Source organism: Felis catus, chromosome B1 (genome assembly GCF_018350175.1).
Source record: "Felis catus isolate Fca126 chromosome B1, F.catus_Fca126_mat1.0, whole genome shotgun sequence".
NCBI classification, from domain to species: Eukaryota; Metazoa; Chordata; class Mammalia; order Carnivora; family Felidae; genus Felis; species Felis catus.
The window spans coordinates 102,195,852-102,217,862 of NC_058371.1; the positions used below are offsets into that span (position 1 = coordinate 102,195,852).

The 22,011-nt window shown below is 37.4% G+C and overlaps 1 protein-coding gene across 5 annotated transcripts in view; it reads left to right on the forward strand.

The window, feature by feature from the left end:
• TRPC3 (transient receptor potential cation channel subfamily C member 3) overlaps positions 1-22,011 on the forward strand; it is a 72,730-nt gene that overhangs the window by 19,854 nt on the left and 30,865 nt on the right. For all 5 annotated transcript variants that reach the window (XM_045055913.1, XM_023252838.2, XM_023252836.2 and 2 more), the window contains exons 3-7: positions 5,415-5,603; positions 14,116-14,280; positions 17,001-17,217; positions 18,599-18,832; positions 21,130-21,394. In XM_045055913.1, coding sequence (XP_044911848.1) covers positions 5,415-5,603; positions 14,116-14,280; positions 17,001-17,217; positions 18,599-18,832; positions 21,130-21,394 — 1,070 coding nt within the window. The remainder of the gene's footprint in view (positions 1-5,414; positions 5,604-14,115; positions 14,281-17,000; positions 17,218-18,598; positions 18,833-21,129; positions 21,395-22,011) is intronic.

Consider the following 22,011-nt stretch of genomic DNA (forward strand, 5'->3'; position numbering starts at 1 on the left):
GTGATGGATACATGTCATTATACATTTATCCAAACTGATAGCATGTACAATTCCAAGACAGAACGCTAATATGAACTATGGACTTTGTATGATTACAATGTGTCCATGAAGATCTATCAGTTATAAGACATGTACCACTTTGGTGAGAGATTTGATAATGTGGGAGGCCTCTGTACCTTCCTCCTAATTTTATTGTGAACCTAAACCTGCTCTAAAAAAAAAAGTTTTTTTAAAAAAAGATGTTAAAAAATGGTAGGAAAGTTTTGCGTGTTTTTTTTGTTTGTATGTTTCCTTTTCCATACATACCAAATTACCTAATCATAAACCCTCATCTTGTCCTGGTGGATCTCTGACCTTAAGTATAATTTTGTTATTCCATTAAAAATTTTTCTGATATAAAAGCTACACGTTTATTATAAAAATTTTGGAAAATGTGGAAAAATAAAAAATATCACCTTATATTTACTCTCTTTGAAGAGATTCATTATGTGATATTTGAAAAGATGAATTTCCTTGGAGTCAAGATGAGTTATTCTTTTAGACAGGACTCAGCGAAAATGGAAAATTTCAAATTCTGTTTAGAGAAAATAGAAAAGCATCAAGGTTAAATAGTTGTAAATATCACTATTTTGACAAAGTAATAAAAAATGTAATTCTAAATTTATTAGCCACTATTTCAAATCTCATCAAAACCTTGTGGGGTTTTTTTGTTTTTGTTTTTTTGGTTTTTTTTGTTCTTTTTTTTTTTTTTTTTTTTTGCATTTTGCTTGATATATATTGAAGATCTGTAAAAGAGATTCTACAAAAGGGAATTTTTTCTAATATTATGCTTTAATAATTTATAAAAGAGGCTAGTGTTTGCAATTCTGTGTAGAGAAGTCATCTTCGTGAAGTGATAGTTAAAAAATTTGTTGTTCATATTTTTTCCTGAAGTTGGCTAGGTCTGTATTGATGATACTTTGAATCTCCTTTACCCTCACTTAAAGAGTCACCTCTGATAACCTTTCAAATGTGGGAAAATGTTACAAGAGGCAAAAACAGGAGAAAATACTACTGAGTTAAAGAGGGCGTCCATGAAGCTGCCAAGTGTCTAAGGATCTGCAAAGATCATCTGAATCTCACAGTTCCTTTTTCTGATCTGTACGGAAAGTACTCGTGTAGCATAACCCTCTCTGACCCTGAATATAGATTCAGAAGTTACAGTTTCTAAGGACGACAAGTCTTCCTCCAGACTAAAGGTTGCTTTTCTTTCCTGTTCCTGCCTGTCCTTGTTATTCCTTTAGTACCTGCTTTCCTTTCATCTCTGTGCCCTCTCATCCCACGCTCCTGTCCATCAGTCAGGGCTTTAGACAGAGAAAATAGTGCTTTCACGGTGCTGACCCAGAGACTCAGCTTGGAAAGGGCAGTGGAAGTGAAGCTCATTTCTGAGGCAAACAGATAACCTGATTTGCCCTATGTTCACTGTATTCTTTCCATAGAGAAAGAGTTCAAAATATGAGATCAAATACTAGCCTTGAAATTAAAAAATATGTTCCCTAGTGAAAAAGAGGTGATTTTTTTTTCCTTTTTAGACACTTGTATCTATTTTATCTTATCAATGGCCTGTAAGATCTAGCATCTCACCCCTCAAATCGCCATCACTTAGGTGCATCCGAGAAGGTTCTTAGCCAGTGTGCAGTTTCCAAAGTTCTTTGAAGTATGCAGGAGGCATGGTGCCGAAAACATATGAAGGTCATTACCCCCGAGAGGTTGAAAATTCTAGGATATAGATTTAGATAAATTAATGGAGGACGGCTTAGTGACAGGTTATTAAGGAAATAGTTTGGATGTGTAAATGATGTCTGAAGCTATTCTGAGAAACAGAATATTGGACAGAATGGACTCTAGGTCTAATCCTCCAAATGTCAGTGGCAAGGAAGCTAGTCATTTATTAGGCTGTGAGAATGCAAAGTGAAATTTCTTAATTCTGAGTCAATAATGCACTTTATTTTTTTTTTAAAAGAGGGCATTTGCCTTCCTTGTGCCTCAGTTTTCTTCTCTTTAAATTAGAAAAGCAATTTTAATTTACATCATAGTAGGGCTGTGAGGAAGAGGTAAATAAATATAACCAAAATCACTACAGCAAAAAGCAGGATGATACTCTAGGAGTCAGCTGGTTGTATAGACCTCTTATTTTACAAATGAGAAAACAAAAGCTATAGCCAAGGACCCATCTGTTAAGCCTAGATTTAGGTGCCTTGGGTCCCAGACCTAGATAATCTATCTAACGTGCTGTACCTGATAACATGGATGTATTTTTATAGTACCTCATGTGTACCATGCTCTAAGCAATTAATCCTCCTAGCAGCAATATTAGGTTGGCTTATTCTCATCAGAGAAGCTAAGTAAATCCCACAGGATCCTACAGCTAGTAAGTGGTGGAAGAAGTATTTGAACCCAGTAAATCTGGCTTCAGATTTCTGCTTTTAAGCACTACACTAGCCTGCTCCTTTTGTTATTAGGGAAAGGATCTGATAGAACAATGCCTGCTTAGAGTTGAATATCAATTTTTGTTTTATTTCAAAAAAAATTTTAAAGCTTATCCATTTTTTTCCAGAGACAGAGACAGAATGTGAGGTGAGGAGGGGCAGAGAGAGAGGGAGACCCAGAATCTGAAGCAGGCTGCAGGCTCTGAGCTGTCAGCACAGAGACTGACATGAGGCTCAAACTCATGAACTGCAAGATCATGACCTGAGCTGAAGTCAGACACTTAACTGACTGATCTACCCAGGCGCCCCTCAATTGTTCTTTTAAGGATAAAAAGGGATTGAGATGATAACTACAAACATTAAAATAAGTGTGCTGAAATCTGTAGACAGGCTGCCACAGGGACCAAGCATCATTGTTTTTCCCCTGGCTTGAGCAGGTCCTCAGGGTTTTGAGTTCCCGCTCTGTAAAGAAAGTAGCAGGGCCATCTGGTAACTTTGTGGAGAGCCATGGTATTGGAAGAGTGGCATGATGAGCATGATTAAGCAAAACTAAGAGAAAATTACTAGAAAATGCAGTCGGAAAAATGGTCTGAGTTGTGAAGGAACATGAGACAGGCCCTCGTGGTAGAACTAAAATAGTCACCTTGTGGTGCAGTGCAGACTGTTGCTAGTTTCCTTTGCAACTGAGAAAAGCTGTCTTTAGCTGGAGCCCTCCATATTTCCCTGGGATCCCCACATACATTGATGAAGTGGTATCCCATGACCACAATAAAAGAAATTCTCATTATCTCCAGCTGTGATTATTTTCCGCACTTGGGCAATACACTTCTTCGAGCAGGAAATGTTGACATTGTTAGGAAGACAAAGTGTTGTGTTTGCAACTTGTATGATTACCAGTTTTTGTTTCTTGACTGATGTTTCAGTGGATGTGAACAAACCACACGACTTTAAGATGAGACAGTTTATAGATTATGATTTACAAAAAAATTAATGTTTATTTTTGACAGAGAGCGGGAGACAGAGGATCCCAAGTGGGCTCTGTGCTGACAGAGAGACACGCAGGGCTCCGACCCAGAAAGTATGAATTAGAACTGAGATCGTGACCTGAGCCAAAGTCAGATACTTAACTGACTGAGCCACCCAGCCCAGATTATGATTTTTAAAAACAATGAATTATGATTTATGTATTACTACAGAAGCAGTTATTAAGTTTCTTCAAGCATTGAAATAGTCTCTCTTTTTTCTGATCAGTGAAGAAATGGTCATCCAATGTTGCTCCAAATCTTATAGAACAGTCTGAACTGAAGAGTAACATGAGGAAATTTCATCTAAAAAAAAAAAATGTGTTAAAAGGGAAGCTTTATATGGAAACAGACATGGATTTAATACTTCTGGGTGCTATAATAAAATATTTCATTAGTCTTTCAGGAATGAAAGTCAGATGGATATTTAACTGACATTCTGCACAGAAACCAGAGACTGAACGTTTTATTAATTTTATCAGTTGCATGGTACCAACTTGAATGGAAACCAAAGATTGAAGTTTTATTCATTTTATTCTCTTATTAGGGGAAAAGGATTAACTGTAACTGTTCCTTATCTGAATTTCTGATATCTGAAATGGAAACTATTATAGTCTATGTAGCCTTTAAACAGTCTTTCTTCTTTTAGTTGGTGATGTGATTTTTGCCCATGAAATCAATTGTGTATTTGAGGGAAAAAATTCAAATTCTTCATGTCTTTTTTTTTTTCAGTAGGATTTTGGGAAGCCCAGAAATACTGCTATCCTAAGATTACTTAGTTATTAGACATTTACAGTATCTCAGAACATATCGAAAAATTCTATTTTCCTCAAGTGTGCCGAATTAAATTATCATCTGGTTAACTTTCTTAATGGGCTAAAACTTAGTGAAAGCCATAGAGGTGGAACTGGGGTTTCTGAAAGTAAGATGCTTTCCCAAGAGATGGTCACTGATACCTTGACTGGAACCAAGGGGCCAGAAATAGAACTCCATTCAGAAGGTAACAGGAAATGCTGCCAAGTGACTTCCTTATACCAGTCCATGGCACTATATAAATATGCTAATGAAATTAAAGATTCACAGATTATTTTTAGCAAGGTGTTAGTTCCAGTGGCCTGGAAATTTTCTCTCAGGTATTGGTATTCTGCAACCCTTGAGAATTCAATTACATATAATCAGACATTTCTCTCCTTCCAGTTCTGCAGGACATGATAATGTGCCCTTCAGACAAACAAGGAAAAATACCTCCTCTCCAGGTTGGCTCCTGTCCATCTCTTTACAGTCACTATAAACCAGTCGTCCTCAGATGTAAATGTGTATCAGAAACACCTGGAGAGCGTGTTTACACAGATTGCTGAGCTCTTTCTTCAGTTTCTAAATAGGAACATCTGAGATGGGGTCAGAGAATTGACATTGCTCACACATGTCCAGGTGCTCTTGCCGCCGCTGGTTTGAGGGTTACGCTTTGAGAAGCTGGGTCCCCAGCAAGGCAAGGGATGGTATAAACTGAACAAATGATTTTCACATATAGTCCATCTTGTATATCAGATTGCCGCCTTAGAAAATTTGCCGTTTAAACCAATTTTCATAACAGGAATTGTTTTGTTTCGGCTTTAAGGAAACTATTGTTTATCTGCATAAGAGAGCCTGAAGTCTTTTTGATCCTTTGCTCTGTCAGCATTAGCATTTAGCCAACATCTCTTAATACAAGCCAGGGACCAACGTGCATACCATTCACAGAGCTGTCTGATATGGTTGGGTTGCGGAAGGTATCAGCTAAGAGGGTGTATGGGGGCAAATCCGGCCTGTATCTAACCGGCAATTCTACCCAGAAGAAGGGACATTTTTTTGTAATTCTCAAAAACTCTAAATACTTTTCATTGAATTAAAACAAACTCCTTGAAATTAAACCTCTCATTCTTAGAATGACTACCGGAAGCTCTCCATGCAGTGTAAAGACTTTGTAGTGGGTGTGCTGGATCTTTGCCGAGACTCAGAAGAGGTAGAAGCCATTCTGAATGGAGATCTGGAATCAGCAGAGCCCCTAGAGGTACACAGGCATAAAGCTTCACTGAGTCGTGTCAAACTTGCTATTAAGTATGAAGTCAAAAAGGTAAGTGGCCTACTTTTATCCAACACCATATCAACTATGCCATAATCCCAGGAAAAATTTTTAAATAATAAAAATAAATGTTACTGATAATAGATTTTTTTTTCTTCATGAAAGAGATTGAGTGAAATGTGGTAAAGTTGTGAATCAAATATCTAGCTTCTGTGATCCTTTCCACTTTTTGTCTGCTGCAAGACCTTGAATAAGTCATAAACCTTCTCTAAACTTCAATTTTCTCCTATAAAAGGAGGATCATACCTCTTACCTGTCTCAGGGTTTTGATGCAATTTCAGTGGATTAAGACATGCAAAAGAACTTTGTGAACCACTCGTGATGCAATTAAAAATAATAAAATGTTATTTGCATACATTTTTGTAAGGCACTGTTACACTGTCATGCTAATCCTTGTGACAAGCCTATGTTATCCATTTCACCTATAAAATAGGTAAAATAGATGATGAGATTTCTTTTCTACAAGGAAACTGAGGTTTGCCAAACTTAAATGTTATGTCTAAGGTCACACAGCTGTGAATACCAGAAATAAGATTTATGATTACTTTTTTACTCTGGTATTTCAAATAAACTTAAGTGTATGTATTTGCTGCTTGTATGGGGCTTTTAAATAATCCATGAAAATTGTAGCTATGATGTTTTACTGTGATAAAAATCTCAGTTATCTAGAATCTAACAGCTTTTATATATTAGATAACTAATTATACACATACACGCACACACACACACATATGTTGTATTTTAAGAGAAACTGATAAATCACCAAAAGTAAGCTGTTAACAGGAATAAATCTGGTTTTATGAACTGGTGAATCATGTATCACTGAATGTTCTGTCCTCCGTACATGGTGCTTAAGAGGGCAGGCCCTGGAGCCAGTTTGCAGGGGTTCAAGTCCTGAGTTAACCACGTGTTCCCTGTGTGACCATGGGATAGTCACCCAACCAGGCCAAGCCTCGGTCTTCTTATTAGTGAAGTAGGGACCACAATAGCAATTACGTTTTCAGTTGTTTGATGATTATAAGAGCTAATGCATGTAATTAGCATGGGTATAGTACATGATGATTATTCAACATGTATGAGCTAGTAACATTTCTACATTATGAAAATTCATTCTCAGGATGATGACTCTTAAGCAAGTTTAGCTTTAGTCATCAAACACAAATTTCATGTTCACTGTGTTTGTTCCAGTCCATTGTAGCAGACTATAGCCAATTTAGGCAGAAAGTAAGGGATATGAGGAGACTCACAGATTCACGAGGGGAGGTGGAAGAACAAGCTTATCTAAGCTGTGCTTCCAGAAGCCTTACTCAGAACCAGGCCCAGAACTGAGGTCTGCACATGTGCCTCTGACCTGTGGAACCTAGGCATGTACTGGCACCTCTAGCAGTAAGTGAGCATGAGGAGATCTTTCTCTCTTTCCTTTTCTCTCTTTGTGTGTGTGCACACTCCACAAAGTGGAGAACTTCCACATCTAGTGTTCACAAGGTTTTAGCCAGCTATTAATCACAGATCTCTCCTCAACTTAAAAAGACAGGGAAATGTGAAGATTCTTAGTTAATACTGATGTAAAATAACTTTTCAAGGAATTATCAGTGAAAAGTAAATTGGCTCGACTGCCTTCCTCCTAGAGCATTTCTTTCTTTCTTTTTTTTTTTTTTTTAGTTTTTATTTTTAATTCCAGTTAACACACAGTGTTATATTAGCTTCAGTGTATAATTCAGGGATTCAACACTTACATACAACACCCACTGCTTATGAGGAGTGCCCTCTTTAATCCCCATCACCTATTTTAACCACCCCCCCACCCTCCCCTCTGGTGAACATCAGTTCTCTATAGTTAAGAGTTTGTTTTTTGGTTTTCCTCTCTCTCTTTTTTCCCTTTGCTTGTTTGTTTTGTCTCTTAAACTCCACATATGAATGAAATCATTTGGCATTTGTCTCTCTCTAGAGAATTCTTGCTAGTTGAGGTTTTGCTATATTGAAGGAAAAAATAATACTGAATAAGATTAATATTAAACCATTTTTAGAAAACTGTCTGGACATTTATTCACAAATCTTACAATACACATCTCTTTAGCACCTGAGAGGAGAAAATTGATTTCAGTTGTCACTGGTTCTTTATCATTGCTTTGAAAGTGTCATATTAGCAGAGACAGCTCATCTGTAGATGGGCTTCTGTGAACCAAACTGTCTTGAGACAGTGAATGTCTTCCTGACATGTTAATTTTAAATAAATTGATGTATAGCTTATTATGTATGAGGTGTCATTAATAATAAATTTGCTATCAGTCAGTTACTGCCAGGAAACAACAAAAAGTGCATTTGAAACTGAAAGGATGTTTAGGGCTTTGCATTTATTTCTGGGTTCGTTTGTTTTGTGATATAAAGGGAGTATTGATTCAAGTTTTTGACTTAGAAGCTTCACTCAATTAATGTATATAAAAATTTATTCTAGAATGCCCCCCAAAGCCCCACTTCCCCCTTTCTTTTTCTCTCTCCAAGATGTCCTTCATTCTTCACTCAACATTTACATGTCTCCATTTAGCAAAGAGAAAAGATGCCCCATCCCTGCTGGTGCTTCCTTTTTCCTTTATCTCATTTCTGGTTCCTAAGTAAAACCACTTCTTGGGTTACAATGATGTGTGAACCCTACCCACTGTGACACTGAGGTAGTCTACAGCTACATGCAAGGCATTGGGATTTCAAAATATATGTTATGGAATTTTTCCCTCTTGATAACATAATAAATTTATATTCAAATCAACTCATAATTCCACCAAGGAAACTAGTTTTTTGTAACAGCTGTTTCCCATAAGAGACTCAAAGTCTCTTTTGCTATGTGCTCAAGATCTCCTCCCAGCTCTGGGTCTGGGATTACTGGCTTCTTTCTGGCCTCATAGTTCCCAGAGCTCAATCTTCCCTGGGAATCACACCATGAGGTCTACCCAGGCCTTAGAGAGCTCGATGGCAGTTAGTCAAGAAAATGAAAATATAGAAGACCTGAATGGGAGAGATCTGAACATGAATTTAATATTTATGGGAGAAAGAACTTTCTAATATGAAAGCAGTTGAAGATATAACAAAGCAAAAGTGTAAACAATTTAACCACATACAACTTAAAACCTCTGTACACAGAAAGATCATAAAAAAGAGCAAAGTGAGAAAGGTATAATTTCTCAATTCTGACTTATCAAGGATTGATAATCTACAAAGAGCTCAAACAAATTTTTAAGAAAAATTTCTAGAGCCCTATAGAAAAATAAGCAAAGGGCATGAATAGGCAATTCACAGAAAATTTAAATGGATAGCAAGCCTATTTAAAAATTTTAAGCCCTCTAGTAATAAATGCATCCTAATATACAAATACCATTTCCCCTCTCTCAAATTATTAAAGAATAGAAAATTCATACTCTCAATTCTGTTGGTGAAATGGGCAATCTTATGCGACTAGTGGGGAACAAATAATAATGTGTTCTCTATCATGGAATGGATGTTACAGATCATTCATCTCAGAATCATTTCTGAGGAGTTTCTAAGGTAAATAATAAAACTGGAAAGATAGTAAATTTTATTACTGTTTGTAGAGCTACCCATGTTATTCTACAAAAGAGAATGGAATAGATCAAAAGATGAAATTTTTTGAAATGAGTACAAGAAAATTAACTTTTAGACAAAAATGTTATTTTCCCGTTTGAATAATGGATTATTTACCTTTCCCAAAAAGCTCTGAGTTTTTTTTTTTATGTTCTAATTTATTTTTGAGATAGAGAAACAGAGCATGAGCATGAGCGGGGGAGAGGCAAAGAGGGAGGGATGTACAGAATCTGAAGCAGGCTCCAGGCTCTGAGTTGTCAGCACAGACCCTGATGTGGGGCTCGAACCCACGGGCCATGAGTTCATGACCTGAGCCACCCAGGCACCCCTAAAAGCTCTGTGTTTTAATTCTGTCTTTACCTCTGTCTTCTCTGCAACTTGAGGATGAACATCAATCCTTTCCCTCAATAGAAATAATGAGAGCTTTACTAAGCTATTCTAAGAAAGTCCTTGACAAAGATAAAGGATACTAGAAGTTGATAGACTATCGATCTGGAAAACCATGCTGTTGAGAAAGAGAATTTCCTGACTTCTTCTTTGCTCTCTTATTTTCTCCATGGTGGGATTAGATTTAACTATAGAAATATCACCTAGAAAAGAGACACATGGTGGTGCCTCGGTGGCTCAGTCAGTTGAGTGTCTGACTTCGGCTCAGGTCATGATCTTCCAGTTCATGAATTTGAGCCCCACATTGGACTCTGCTGTCAGCATGGAGCCCTCTTTAGATCCCCTATCCCCCTGTCTCTCTACTCCTCCCCTACTTGCACATGCGTGTGTGCGCTCTCTCTCTCAAAACATTAAAAAAGAGCGACTTGCAGCAACATATACACATAAAATTATCCACTATGAATGAAGAAAGTGTGGTTTCCTTAATTCCAAACATTGAGCAATGCAATGAGAATGCTAAATATCCTGCAGAGACCTTGGGTGCGGTGCAGGTGCTGGCCAGCCTGTCCTGAATCCCACACTGTATAGCCTCTTGGCCAGGTTTGTGCCCAGCACTGAGAAAGAACAGAATATTGTGCACTCAGTGGGTTCAAAATCCAGAAAACTTACACACTGTAAGTTTTCAGTTTATATTTCACAACTCAAAAAACTTTAAAAAGAAGTTGAATGATGTAGCTTTTATTCACAGCAGAATTTTAAATTGTATGAACTGTGCCTTCAACAATGTCATTAAAAACAAAAACAGAGTGTTCCTAACATGCTTTTGTACAACAGTATTTCCATGAAGATAGTTCTTGTAAAGGCTGATTTGATAATAAGACAATGTAACATGAAATTTTTTTTAAGTTGAAAATTATCTCATGGTTTTCCATTAACCTGCTCTGATTACTGGTTCAGTTTACAATCTGTTAGTCATTTGGCACGGGAAAAAAAAATGTTTGTTCTCAATGCTACAATAGTTTTGTTCCATTGAAAGATTGAGATTTTCTTATGTGTCAAGCATTCTCCCTTTAAATCAGAACACCTCAAATAAAGGCATTATTTTTGTAATGATTTCAATTTGCTGGTCCACTGAAGTTGGGAAATAGCATACAAATTTTATCCAACTGGCTATGACTGGAGTGACAGCACAAGAGGTTTTTTTAGAAGGTAAACAATTTTAAGAGATAAAGGTCACTGCCCTACTTTGAAGTCATTGAAAAGAGAAAAACCCATCTCCTAGAGGGATTAACTCTTTTGCCCTCACTTGTTACTGTTGTATTGATTTTATTATTTTTTAAAAATGTTCCTTGTGTACTTGCATTAGGATTTTAAATTATTAGAGGAAAATATCCATTTGTGTTTTCTTGTGAATTGAAAGGAATGAACAGATACCATAGGCTGGTGTATTACTATCTCAAGAAGAGAGTAGAATTAATAATATAGGAAATATACCTTTAAGCTGAATTTTAAAGTGTGACAAGTAAACTGCAGACACCACAGTTTTGGCTAATATTTAACATATATTGGGGTTTTGTACTATATTGTACAAGTCACAATGGGTCAAATATTGATCATTATATAATACCATATGGGAATGATTGATTTCCACCAAGTCTTTAAGGGTTGTATAACCCTTATACAATGTAATTCATGCCATAAAGCACATCTTCAAAGTTGAAGATTAACTGGAGGAGGAGGAGCAAGGAGAGGAAGCCATATTGCAACATTAATATTTTTGTCCTTAAGAGATTAAAACCTAAGAAAGAAAGGCCGGACACTCAAAAGGGAAATTTGTCCATCAATTTTACATGGGTACACGTCCACCTGTCTCTCAACTTCATAGGGATTTTCTGTCCTGCAGAAAGCCTTGGCCTATAAAAAAGTGCATGTTGACTTCCTAAGCGACAATCTGATTTGATGACATCATCTCCACTGTAGATTTCTCTGAATGCACTGTTCCCCATCCTAAGCTGAGCCTAGCTGGAGTCATAGGACTGCTTTTTATTTGCATCTGTCCAAATGTAAACCCTCCAACTTTCAAATTAGTATTATTTTAGTTTTTTTTAGTTTTTTAATGTTTATTTATTTTTGAGAGACAGAGAGCACAAGTGGGGTAGGAGCAGAGAAGGAGACACAGAATTGGAAGCAGGCTCCAGGCTCTGATCTTTCAGCACAGAGCCTGATCCAGGGCTCGAACCCACAAACCGTGAGATCATGACCTGAGATGAAGTTGGAGGCTTAACCGACTGAGCCACCCAGGTGCCCCTCAAATTAGTAATATTTTAAATGTTGATTATTTATCTTGGCAAGCATAAGAAGTCTGTCTCCATTTTTTCCCCACATTTATGGAGAGCTTACTGTGTGCTGTAGAACAGGAATCCCTAATCACTTAATGTGCACTGATGCTTCCATTTTCACCTTCTTCTACCAAATGCCTAACAGAGTGCCTGATTCATAGGAAGAGCTTACAACATTTTGAAGAGTGAATGAATGAATGAAATGAATGGTACATTTAGGAACTCAGAGGGGATAAGGATTTAACACAGAAGGAGGGGTAAAGCAGGAAGGAAATGATTCAGTAGAGTACAGGGGCAGAAGTGGAAGTTTGGCAAAGTTCTCAACAAGAATCCTAGAAAGTTGTCACAAAGATTCCAGGGCTTTCAACCTTGATCATATTTTATCATGGGTTCAAATAATGACTGTATCGATCAAAAATCAGAACTTTGAAAGAGTAACAGAATCTTGAGTCTGGAAAGGAGTTCTAATACAGACTTAGCAGCTAGCAATGACCAGTGAGCTTTAGGACCTGGGACTTTTATAATTGAATTGAAAGAAACTTCTAAGGTAAAATCTGCTTTTTCACATTGAACTCATTAAGCTAGAAAAGATAGCATCCTCTTTATAGTACTTTAAATCTCCCAAATCCTACCAGTTTGGATTGTTGAAATAAGTTCAGTGAAGTACTTCAAATCTAATATTTGCAAATTCATCTCACCACTTCTGCCAGCAGGTGTCAAGAGCCCCTTGTGCCCTGTGGCACAGCAGTCACCAGAGTGATCATCAGTGGACTTCCCGGAGGGCGATGCACATAGGGGCAAAAGTGGGGGGGTTAGGGGAAATTGCATCTCTACTGTCTACGCTGGGGGATGAGGTTTTATTTTTTTTAATTTTATTAATTTTTTTTTAATTACAAGAGCTAATGGGAAACAATACACCAGTAAGTGGAAGCCCATTAATTTCCTTATAGGTGTGGTATTTATTGGTAATTAGCCGAATAACTTGAGGAATTGCCTGGAGTTGCTAAGAATCGTTAAGATCATTAACTAGAACTTGATCAAAGATGAACCCTTCACATAGTAGGAACTGGAGCTGCCTTCCTTGCCTCTAAGAGTTTGTAAAAAAACATTTCATGAGTACTTCTTAACAGGTTCATTGTTATTGTTCTGTTTTTCAGAAGATAATGATACCTTGATTTTTGCGTTGCTAAACACTCTTTAAAAATGTATGTAAGGTGGCACTCATAGTTGATTTGTGAATGACCCTCCCCGAATAATCTCCATGCTTGGGCAAAGTGCACCTGGCCATTCAAAGACAGGCATATCCAGCCACAAATGGGCACCTGTTAGGGTAGGGACCTTTTTACATGAGCCTGACTACAAATACATTTTGCTACCTGAACAAGGACAGGACTTTAGCGAAATCCCAGTCCATCAGAATAGATGCTGGCAGATGACTTAGCAAAGTGAGATGGCAAAATAGAATAAAATGGCAGGGCTGAAGTAAGTATAATGTGCTCAGTTTTCCTGGTTACAATTGTAGTTACAAAAGAACTGTTGGAGATAATTTTTTTTAACCTGTGATAGAGGCAGCAATAAAAAGAGGACAGATTACTGAAATAGGAAGGAAGGGACATTTGCTGCCAGTGCCTGGAGGCAGTGTAAGTGTGAACCAAGCAGAATTCTTGCAGATTCATTGGCTTTTTGCAGATCTTTGCAGTTTGCAGTGATAGTACATACATATATGTATGTATATTTTTCATACATGTAGCACTTTAGGAATTACTTATGAAACTTAACACATTTCTTTTTTTTAGCTATAGTCTAATATAAGCCAATTCTTTTCCATTTTGAACTGAACATAAGTAAGCTGGCAGACAACAAGATGGGACACATTTTCACAAAGGAAAGCATATGTCACCCAGATTATGGACAGGAATCTGTGTATTATGGAGAATTTCAATCAGAAAGAAATGTGATTAAGGATGATATCAATTTTGTGCTCTTGTTTCCACTTAAGTACTATTAGTTCTGAAGCAATTTTGGAAAATGGAGGGAAGGTAAAGGAAAATATTACCAGAACCTTCTAGTGCCTATATTCTGGAAAAGTGTACATTAATATTTTTAGGATTATGCATTCAGTAGTTGAGGTATCCCTAATGATAGTAACCTACCTCTTTCTCCCCCTCTCTTTCTGCCAACAGTTTGTGGCTCACCCCAACTGCCAGCAGCAGCTCTTGACAATCTGGTATGAGAACCTCTCAGGCCTGCGGGAACAGACCATAGCTATCAAGTGTCTGGTTGTGCTGGTGGTGGCCTTGGGCCTTCCATTTCTTGCCATCGGCTACTGGATTGCACCTTGCAGCAGGGTACATGTTTTTCTACATCCATTTCCTCCGTGGTTGGTGTGCCGTGTGTTTTGGGGATGAAGAAGGAAAAAGCTTCCTACTTAAGGCTCTTATCAGCTTTACCCTGAATGTTAATGGACTCAGGGACACAAATTCTGCTTTTTAATGACTGGATCAATTCAAATAAGAGATGAAAAAGGATTTGGTACTAGTGGAATAGATCACATTTGAAGGCATATAATACTTAGGCTTTTAAGGTAAAATCTGCATGGTGGTCAAGAGGGAAAGCGGCTTGAGTGAAGTAGCACTTTTGCTGATTCTGTGGACAGCTTAATAAATCAAGAGTGTCAACTGAGTTGGCCTGCGTTTAGAACAGTCCTGTTGCAGTGGTGCCAATGAAGTTAACCTGAGAACTGGAAGGGCAACTCACTGGAACCTGTCAAGAGATCTGAGGCTCAGTGTATCAAGCACAGTCACAAACAGTGGTGTTAATTTAAAGAATTCAAGAAAGTGCATGCCAGGTTCCCCCCAACCCCCTCCCCTTTGTTTCTTCAGAAGATTCTTAAAAAAAAAAGAAAAAAAAAGTAGAATTTGGGTTTGGGGTCTTTGGATTTTTTAGGTTGTTTATGTTTAGTTTGCTTGAATCACTTTGTTCACTATCTTCATCCCTCTCTCAACTTGCTAGTATAGACTCAGTTTAATTGTGCCTAAGAGATCCTCTGAACAGGATATGGGAAGGCATACTAGTCATGCTAACAGGATCTGTATTAGGTTAATAAAGGGCACCGCCAGGGAGAATAAGCCGTTTTGAGGTCCTTTAATCCTGCTTTTATATTCTGAGATCTGGTTTTGTTTAAATCAGAGGCAGTTTCAGGAAAAATGAGTCAAGGCCACTTACAATGATCCTGGAAATCCGTCACCTCTCTGGCTGCATAGTCTTCCTGGCAGAGTGAGTCCTGCTCTGCAGGCACCATACACATGTGAGCATATTCATCCATCTCATTTCATTGTTGAGCTGCCCATGCAATTTAAGGCAGAAAGTTTGTCATTTTGATCAGGTTTGATGAGTTGACTAAGTTCCTTTGTTCTGTATCATGGAAAAGTACCTTATGATTCCTCAAATACATAAGCACTAAAGACTAAAATCTATAAGTGATAAGAGGGCATGCATCAAAGCAAAAATCATTTCCCACACAAATAATTTCCCTTTCTGAGGGAAACGAATAGGAAAGTTGATGTTTCTAAGTGTTTGCCTCTTAGGACAGCTTAATCAGTGAAAACATGGAAGTCCATTTCTTTTTTCTCTTCACTTACAAAAGTGCAGCTAATAGTATAGTGAACTCTGTGCCCCCAGAGAGGGGAAAGGACAGAATTGAGTTGTTTCTGGAGCCCACATTTATACCTGCCACGTACCACCGAAGACAACATAGCAAGAATCCCCCACGTATATCCTAGTTTCACGATAGGCATGCTGCTTTATTTTCGTGTTCTTTAAAGTTTTAAAAGATCAGCCTTTATGAGAAACAGATTTGGAAACTCTCAAGAAATCACTGTGTGCTATGGATGAGCTACCCCAAATGTGCCTCTTTGCAGCTGCAAAACAGCACAGCAATATGCAAATGTGGTGTTTATTTGTCTATGTCTAATATGGAAAATATGACATTTGTCTGTCTGCATTCATGTTCAACTCCAGAAATGCTTAACATTCTTCGGTTATTTGTTGACATCAAATTAAGGCTCTGGACATGCAAAAACATTTGTTTGAAGTTGCCGTCTCTTAAATGTGAGCCTTGGTACTTTTTAAGGTCACAGACTGAGTTTGAAAGTTGGTTCTGAGTATGTAGACTAGAGAACTTATTTGATAAATCAACCAAATGTGCCTTTTTCTTGGGCTACAGAAGCCCTTGGGACAGGCAGAATTGTTTTTCATTTCTACTAGAACATGGGGCTTGTAAGGACATTATATCACATGGGACTTTAAAGGAGTTACCTTAAAATAATTATGCTCTGAACTTCAGACATGCTTTTGTACTATTTATATGATTTTCCAAACTCAGGGCTGACTTAATTAAGTTAACCTACTTAGAGATTTTAATTATTGTATAACTCCTTCTTATTGAGGTAATAGTACATAAAATATTTACTTGATTCTAATATTATCTGCCTTTTTCATATCATACAAAGTACAAGTCGATTTCAAAAGACTTACAAGTGAGAACAAAAATTTACTTCTGTACTAGTAAGGTTTTTAATATTCAAAGGCCTTGTTATGTGCTACAAACACATAATGTTTCAACTATAATGAATGAGTCTCTAAATTCATAACATTTCAATTGTAAAGCAATAAAGCATATGCACTACAATTTGGAGTTTCTTTTCCTAGACTCTCAAAACCTAGACATGGATGGTGTGGTCTTTCGTGGAAAAATAAGAATAACCAGCATATGCCTTGTGATTTTCAGAAATGCATCTGTGAATGCAGTGTTACCCCCCAAGATAAATTGGATTTTAGAAACAATGACGTTTAAAGACTTCTTAAATAATTCTTGGAGGCAGCATTCCCTAAAAGGGGTGATTTTCATAATGTATAGCTCTTCACAAACAGAGGCAGAATTTTGAAGTTATTCTCATTTCATCTGTTTTTCTTTTACCCTGTATAATAATTTTCATAAGTAGAAGCTGACATTTCCAAAATAAAAGTCTCGTCTTCGTCTTCTCTCTGTTTGTTTGTTGTACTACAGCTGGGGAAAATTCTGCGAAGCCCTTTCATGAAGTTTGTGGCACATGCTGCTTCTTTCATCATCTTCCTGGGCCTGCTCGTGTTCAATGCCTCAGACAGGTTCGAAGGCATCACCACGCTGCCAAACATCACTGTTATTGACTATCCCAAGCAGATCTTCAGGGTGAAAACCACCCAGTTCACTTGGACTGAGATGCTAATTATGGTCTGGGTTCTTGGTAAGCTTTCTATGTTAAGTATTTTAATTTCTACCAAACATTGTGTCTATATAACAATTGCCTTTTTTTTTTTTAAATGTTTGTTTGTTTTTGAGAGAGAGAGAGAGTACAAGCAGGGGAGGGGCAGGGGCAGGGAGACACAGAATCTGAAGCAGGCTTCAGGCTCTGAGCTGTCAGCACAGAGCCCGACACGGGGCTCAAACTCACAAACTATGAGATCATGACCTGAGCTGAAGTCGGGAGCTTAACCAACTGAGCCACCCAGGTGCCCCGATTGCCTTTTTTATTTAAAATGTTATTGTGCATTATGTGGTGACAACATTCTCATTGTAAGATAAGCAGTAGAACAAAATAATTGAATAATTTGAATACTAAAAGTTATCTCTTACCACTAAATAAAAATTTTTATGACTAACATGAACCCAATTATAAATATATTACATTTTTAACTTCAGTTATTGAATAAATGTAAATTTTAAAAATCTGACCTACTGTGATGATCAAATATTTAATTGAAATACTTGTGAGATAATCTAGTAGCCATTAGCTGATGAATAAAAATTTTTTTGCAAAAAAAAATTTTTTTTTGGCTTTCATTTCAGAGGTCTTTTTTAGGAAAGTTTCCATTTTCAGAATGCTGGTTACCTCACCTCACAAAAGTTCTTTTTAAAAAATTGTTATTAGTAAAGTGTAGTTGGCGTACACTGTTGTATTAGTTTCATATGTACAACACAGTGAATTAACAAGTCTACATATTACTCTATGCTCAGCTCAATAAACGTAGTCACCATACAATGTTATTACAGTATATCCCCTGTGCTGTATTTTTCATCTCCATGGCTTATTTATTTTATAACTAAAAATTTGTACCTCTTAATGCTCTTTGTTTCTTCTATCCCTTCACTTACTTCCCCTCTGGCAGCCACCACTTTGTTCTCTGTATTCAAGAGCCTTTTCATTGTTGCTGTTCATTTGATTTTTAGATTCCACATGTAAGTGAAATCATATGGTATTTCTCTTTCTCTGTCTCACTTATTTCACTTAGTGTACACTTTCTAAGTCTATGTTGTTACAAATCCAACATCTCATTCGTTATTATGGCCGAGTAATATTCCTGTGTGTGTGTGTGTGTGTGTGTGTGTGTGCGCACGCGCGCGCACCATTTCTGATGCTACGTGTAGAATTATGTTTCTCCGAATTCTAATTCTTATTTACTTGAACATTTTTCCTCCATTTAACTTTGCCCAGGGCCTCAGGGTGCCTGATATGGTACTTTATATATGGAGCTTTTTATAGGTGGGGACTGATAGTGGACAAAATAACAGCTTCTCTAAGCTAGTCTAAGCTATAAAATGTAACCTGTACCTTCCGTGTGTGACAGGAATGATGTGGTCTGAGTGTAAGGAGCTCTGGCTGGAAGGACCTAGAGAATATATTTTGCAGTTGTGGAATGTGCTGGACTTTGGGATGCTTTCCATCTTCATTGCTGCTTTCACAGCCAGATTTCTAGCTTTCCTTCAGGCAACAAAAGCACAACAGTATGTGGACAGTTATGTCCAAGAGAGTGACCTCAGTGAAGTTACACTTCCACCAGAGATACAGTATTTCACTTATGGTAAGTTATTAACTGAAGGGTCCTCTTATGCATCAGGAAGGGTACTGGAACCACATTTTGGAAGGAAATGTCAATAAGAGTATGTTTAATGTGAGATGTGTGTTAAATGTGTATGAACAGAGGAGAAAACATGAGCTTTAGAACTATACAAAACTGGATTCATATCGAGGCTATGGAGCTCCCTTGCTGTGTATAACTTTGTTCAAGGTAACTTACTTCTCTGTGCCTCAGTTTTCAAACCTATAAAATGAAGGTGTTGCAAAGTGAGAGAAAATTATCTTCAAGCCTAACAACATAAGTACTCTTACATATTCTTAGGATATGAAACTGTCTTCATTAGGGGAAAAAATAGATTGATAAACTGCTCAAGGTGGAAGATGAGTACCTGAGTGCATGGTTTGGAGGAGATAAAATAACAAAAGGCACTAAACTGCTGTACAGGTGGAGTGAAGAAAATTTGGCAGAGGCAGGAAGTAGGAGCTAAAGTGGCATGAGAATGTAAGCTCTGGGGAACAGGCAGAAATACTGGGGGGGACACCCTGCCCCTCAACACAATATGGAAGGGAATTCATGCCTAACTTCTGTGTATCATGAAGAGCAGGGAGGTCCCAGCTGATATTCAGGGTGCAAGGATACTGATGCCTTCCTTGCCCAGCACAAACCGATGGTAAGCAATGTTAGCCTTCCCTCCATTGAGGCCAGGCTGGAAAGGGGTGATTAGCAAATTTCCATGTAGTTGCACAATCTTAAATCTGATAGGAACCTTAGAAATGTATTGCCTAGGGGCACCTGGGTCGCTCAGTCAGTTGAACATCTGACTTCAGCTCAGGTCATGATCTCACAGTTTGTGAGTTCAAGCTCCACATTAGGCTTGCCACTATCAGCCTATCAGCACAGAGCCTGCTTCAGATCCTCTGTTGCCCTCTATCTGCCCCTCTCCTGCTTGTGCTCTCCCCCAAAATAAATAAATATTAAAAAAATGTATTGCCTAACGCTTATTTTAATGATAAGGAAACTCAGGCACAGAGTTTAAGTGAGTTCTGATTGTAAGAATCACTTTTTATAAGTGTAATTAAGGCTTATATTGTGATAAGTACTAGTGGCATGTTAACATAACTGAAGAAGGCTGGGCGCCTGCTCCAAAATGTAAGATGGATGTTTCACACATTGTGAAATTTAAACACATTGTCTTGTTGTCAACAAGCAAAGATTTTTTAATTCCAAGGAGACCAGATCAGATGAGCAAATGATTACCATTTATAATCAAAGAATTAGCTTAAATTGTATCTTGTGTAATATATATCTTGACTATTTCAATAACCTCTTTATTTAGGTTGATTCATGTGTATCTAATGACTATAATCTGGAGGGAAATTAGTGAATTCAGGATTCGCTCCTTACTATGTGTATGATTTTGATCAAGGATTTAGCCTTAAGTCTTGGTTTCTGCATCTCTAAAAAAACGATAATGATAACATCAAATCCGTAGAGTCATTGGAAAGCACAGTGTCTAGTACACATTAAACATTCAATAAACCTTAATTTTTGTTGTTGGAAATATCTACAATGTATCTATTCTTCTGGGAGTAACTGCACAAAATTACCGACATATTATTTCATTGAACTTCCAGGGAAATGAGTATCCAACAGTCTGCTGTGAACCTACTAAACAACCTTGAAAGTGGTGGGATCTTCATTTAGAATCTATATCCAAAATTTTTGCACCTCAATAGCATCTTACATTTTACAGGAACAAGTAATATTGCTCAGATATCACACTGACAGCACCACTGTGATTCAGTGATATTCTCACTTGTTGTAATACAACATTTTATTTGCATAAACTGTTAGATGAACTAATTTCTCCATGAAATATGGAAAATAAGTTTTGTGCCAACTGAGCCTATAGGGTGACAAAATAGCTGGTCCACATGTGAGAAGACAGATTAGTCAAGTCCGTTGTTTTGTCATTCTGGACACAGTCTGTGTCTAATGAAGGGTTTTAACCTCTTTCTTTATCTTTTGCACTTGACTCTGTTTCTATTCAATGTGGAGCAGGTTTAGTATCTTCATAATCATGTTTATTAGATTAAAAGACTCCATGTGGGTGTAGAATTCATATGCTTCTGGTTTAAACATAAAAATAATGCCCAGACAGTTAATTGAATCTAGAGTAGTTTCAACTGAGATAAAAGCCACCTTCCTACAAAATAGATCCTATTTAAGGTATTTATTTTGTAGACTGCAATGAAACAAAGTCCCATTTCTGATATCTCTCTCTCTCTCTCTTTTTCTAGCCAGAGATAAATGGCTCCCTTCTGACCCTCAGATCATATCTGAAGGCCTCTACGCCATTGCTGTTGTGCTCAGTTTCTCTCGGATCGCATATATCCTCCCTGCAAATGAGAGCTTTGGCCCCTTACAGATCTCTCTTGGAAGGACTGTGAAGGATATATTCAAGTTCATGGTCCTCTTTATTATGGTGTTTCTTGCCTTTATGATTGGCATGTTCATACTTTATTCTTACTACCTTGGGGCTAAAGTAAATGCTGCTTTTACCACGTAAGTAAAACATCTTCGAAAAAAGGTTTGATGAGGAAAATTTCTAACAAATCCAGATGAATCAAACACACCACAAATTCAATAATCATAATAAAGATGTTTTTAAGAGCAAAACTATCCATTGAAAAACAATGCTTATGCATGATTACATTGCCCTAAAGGCTCATTTCTTTGAATTTAGTAAGGGACCGCAGAAAAGAATCAAAATTTGGAAAAATCCTAGATGAAGCTGACTATTTTAAGAGAATTGGACAGCAGATTTTTAATACTGGACATCTATTACATTATGTATGACATTAAATTTAGTTTCAGTAATTTGTAGTCATTACTATTCAAAAAAGAAAGCACTGGCCTTTATTTTAATGTATCATTAATCAGTACAAAGGAGTTGAGTAAGAAGAAATTACAGCTAAATGTTGTACAACTCACTATAACACTAGTATCACTTCCTTCCTGTGGTCACACTTGTTTCTACATTGGAGACTCACCTTGCCTGTGAAGTCTTCCCTGATTAAACTTCCTTAGTCATTGTCCCTTTAAGTTCCCTCAGCAGAGAGATATCCAGTTGTGAGATCCCCTAACCCTGCATGTGGGTCCTCCCTTTGTACTGTAGTCCT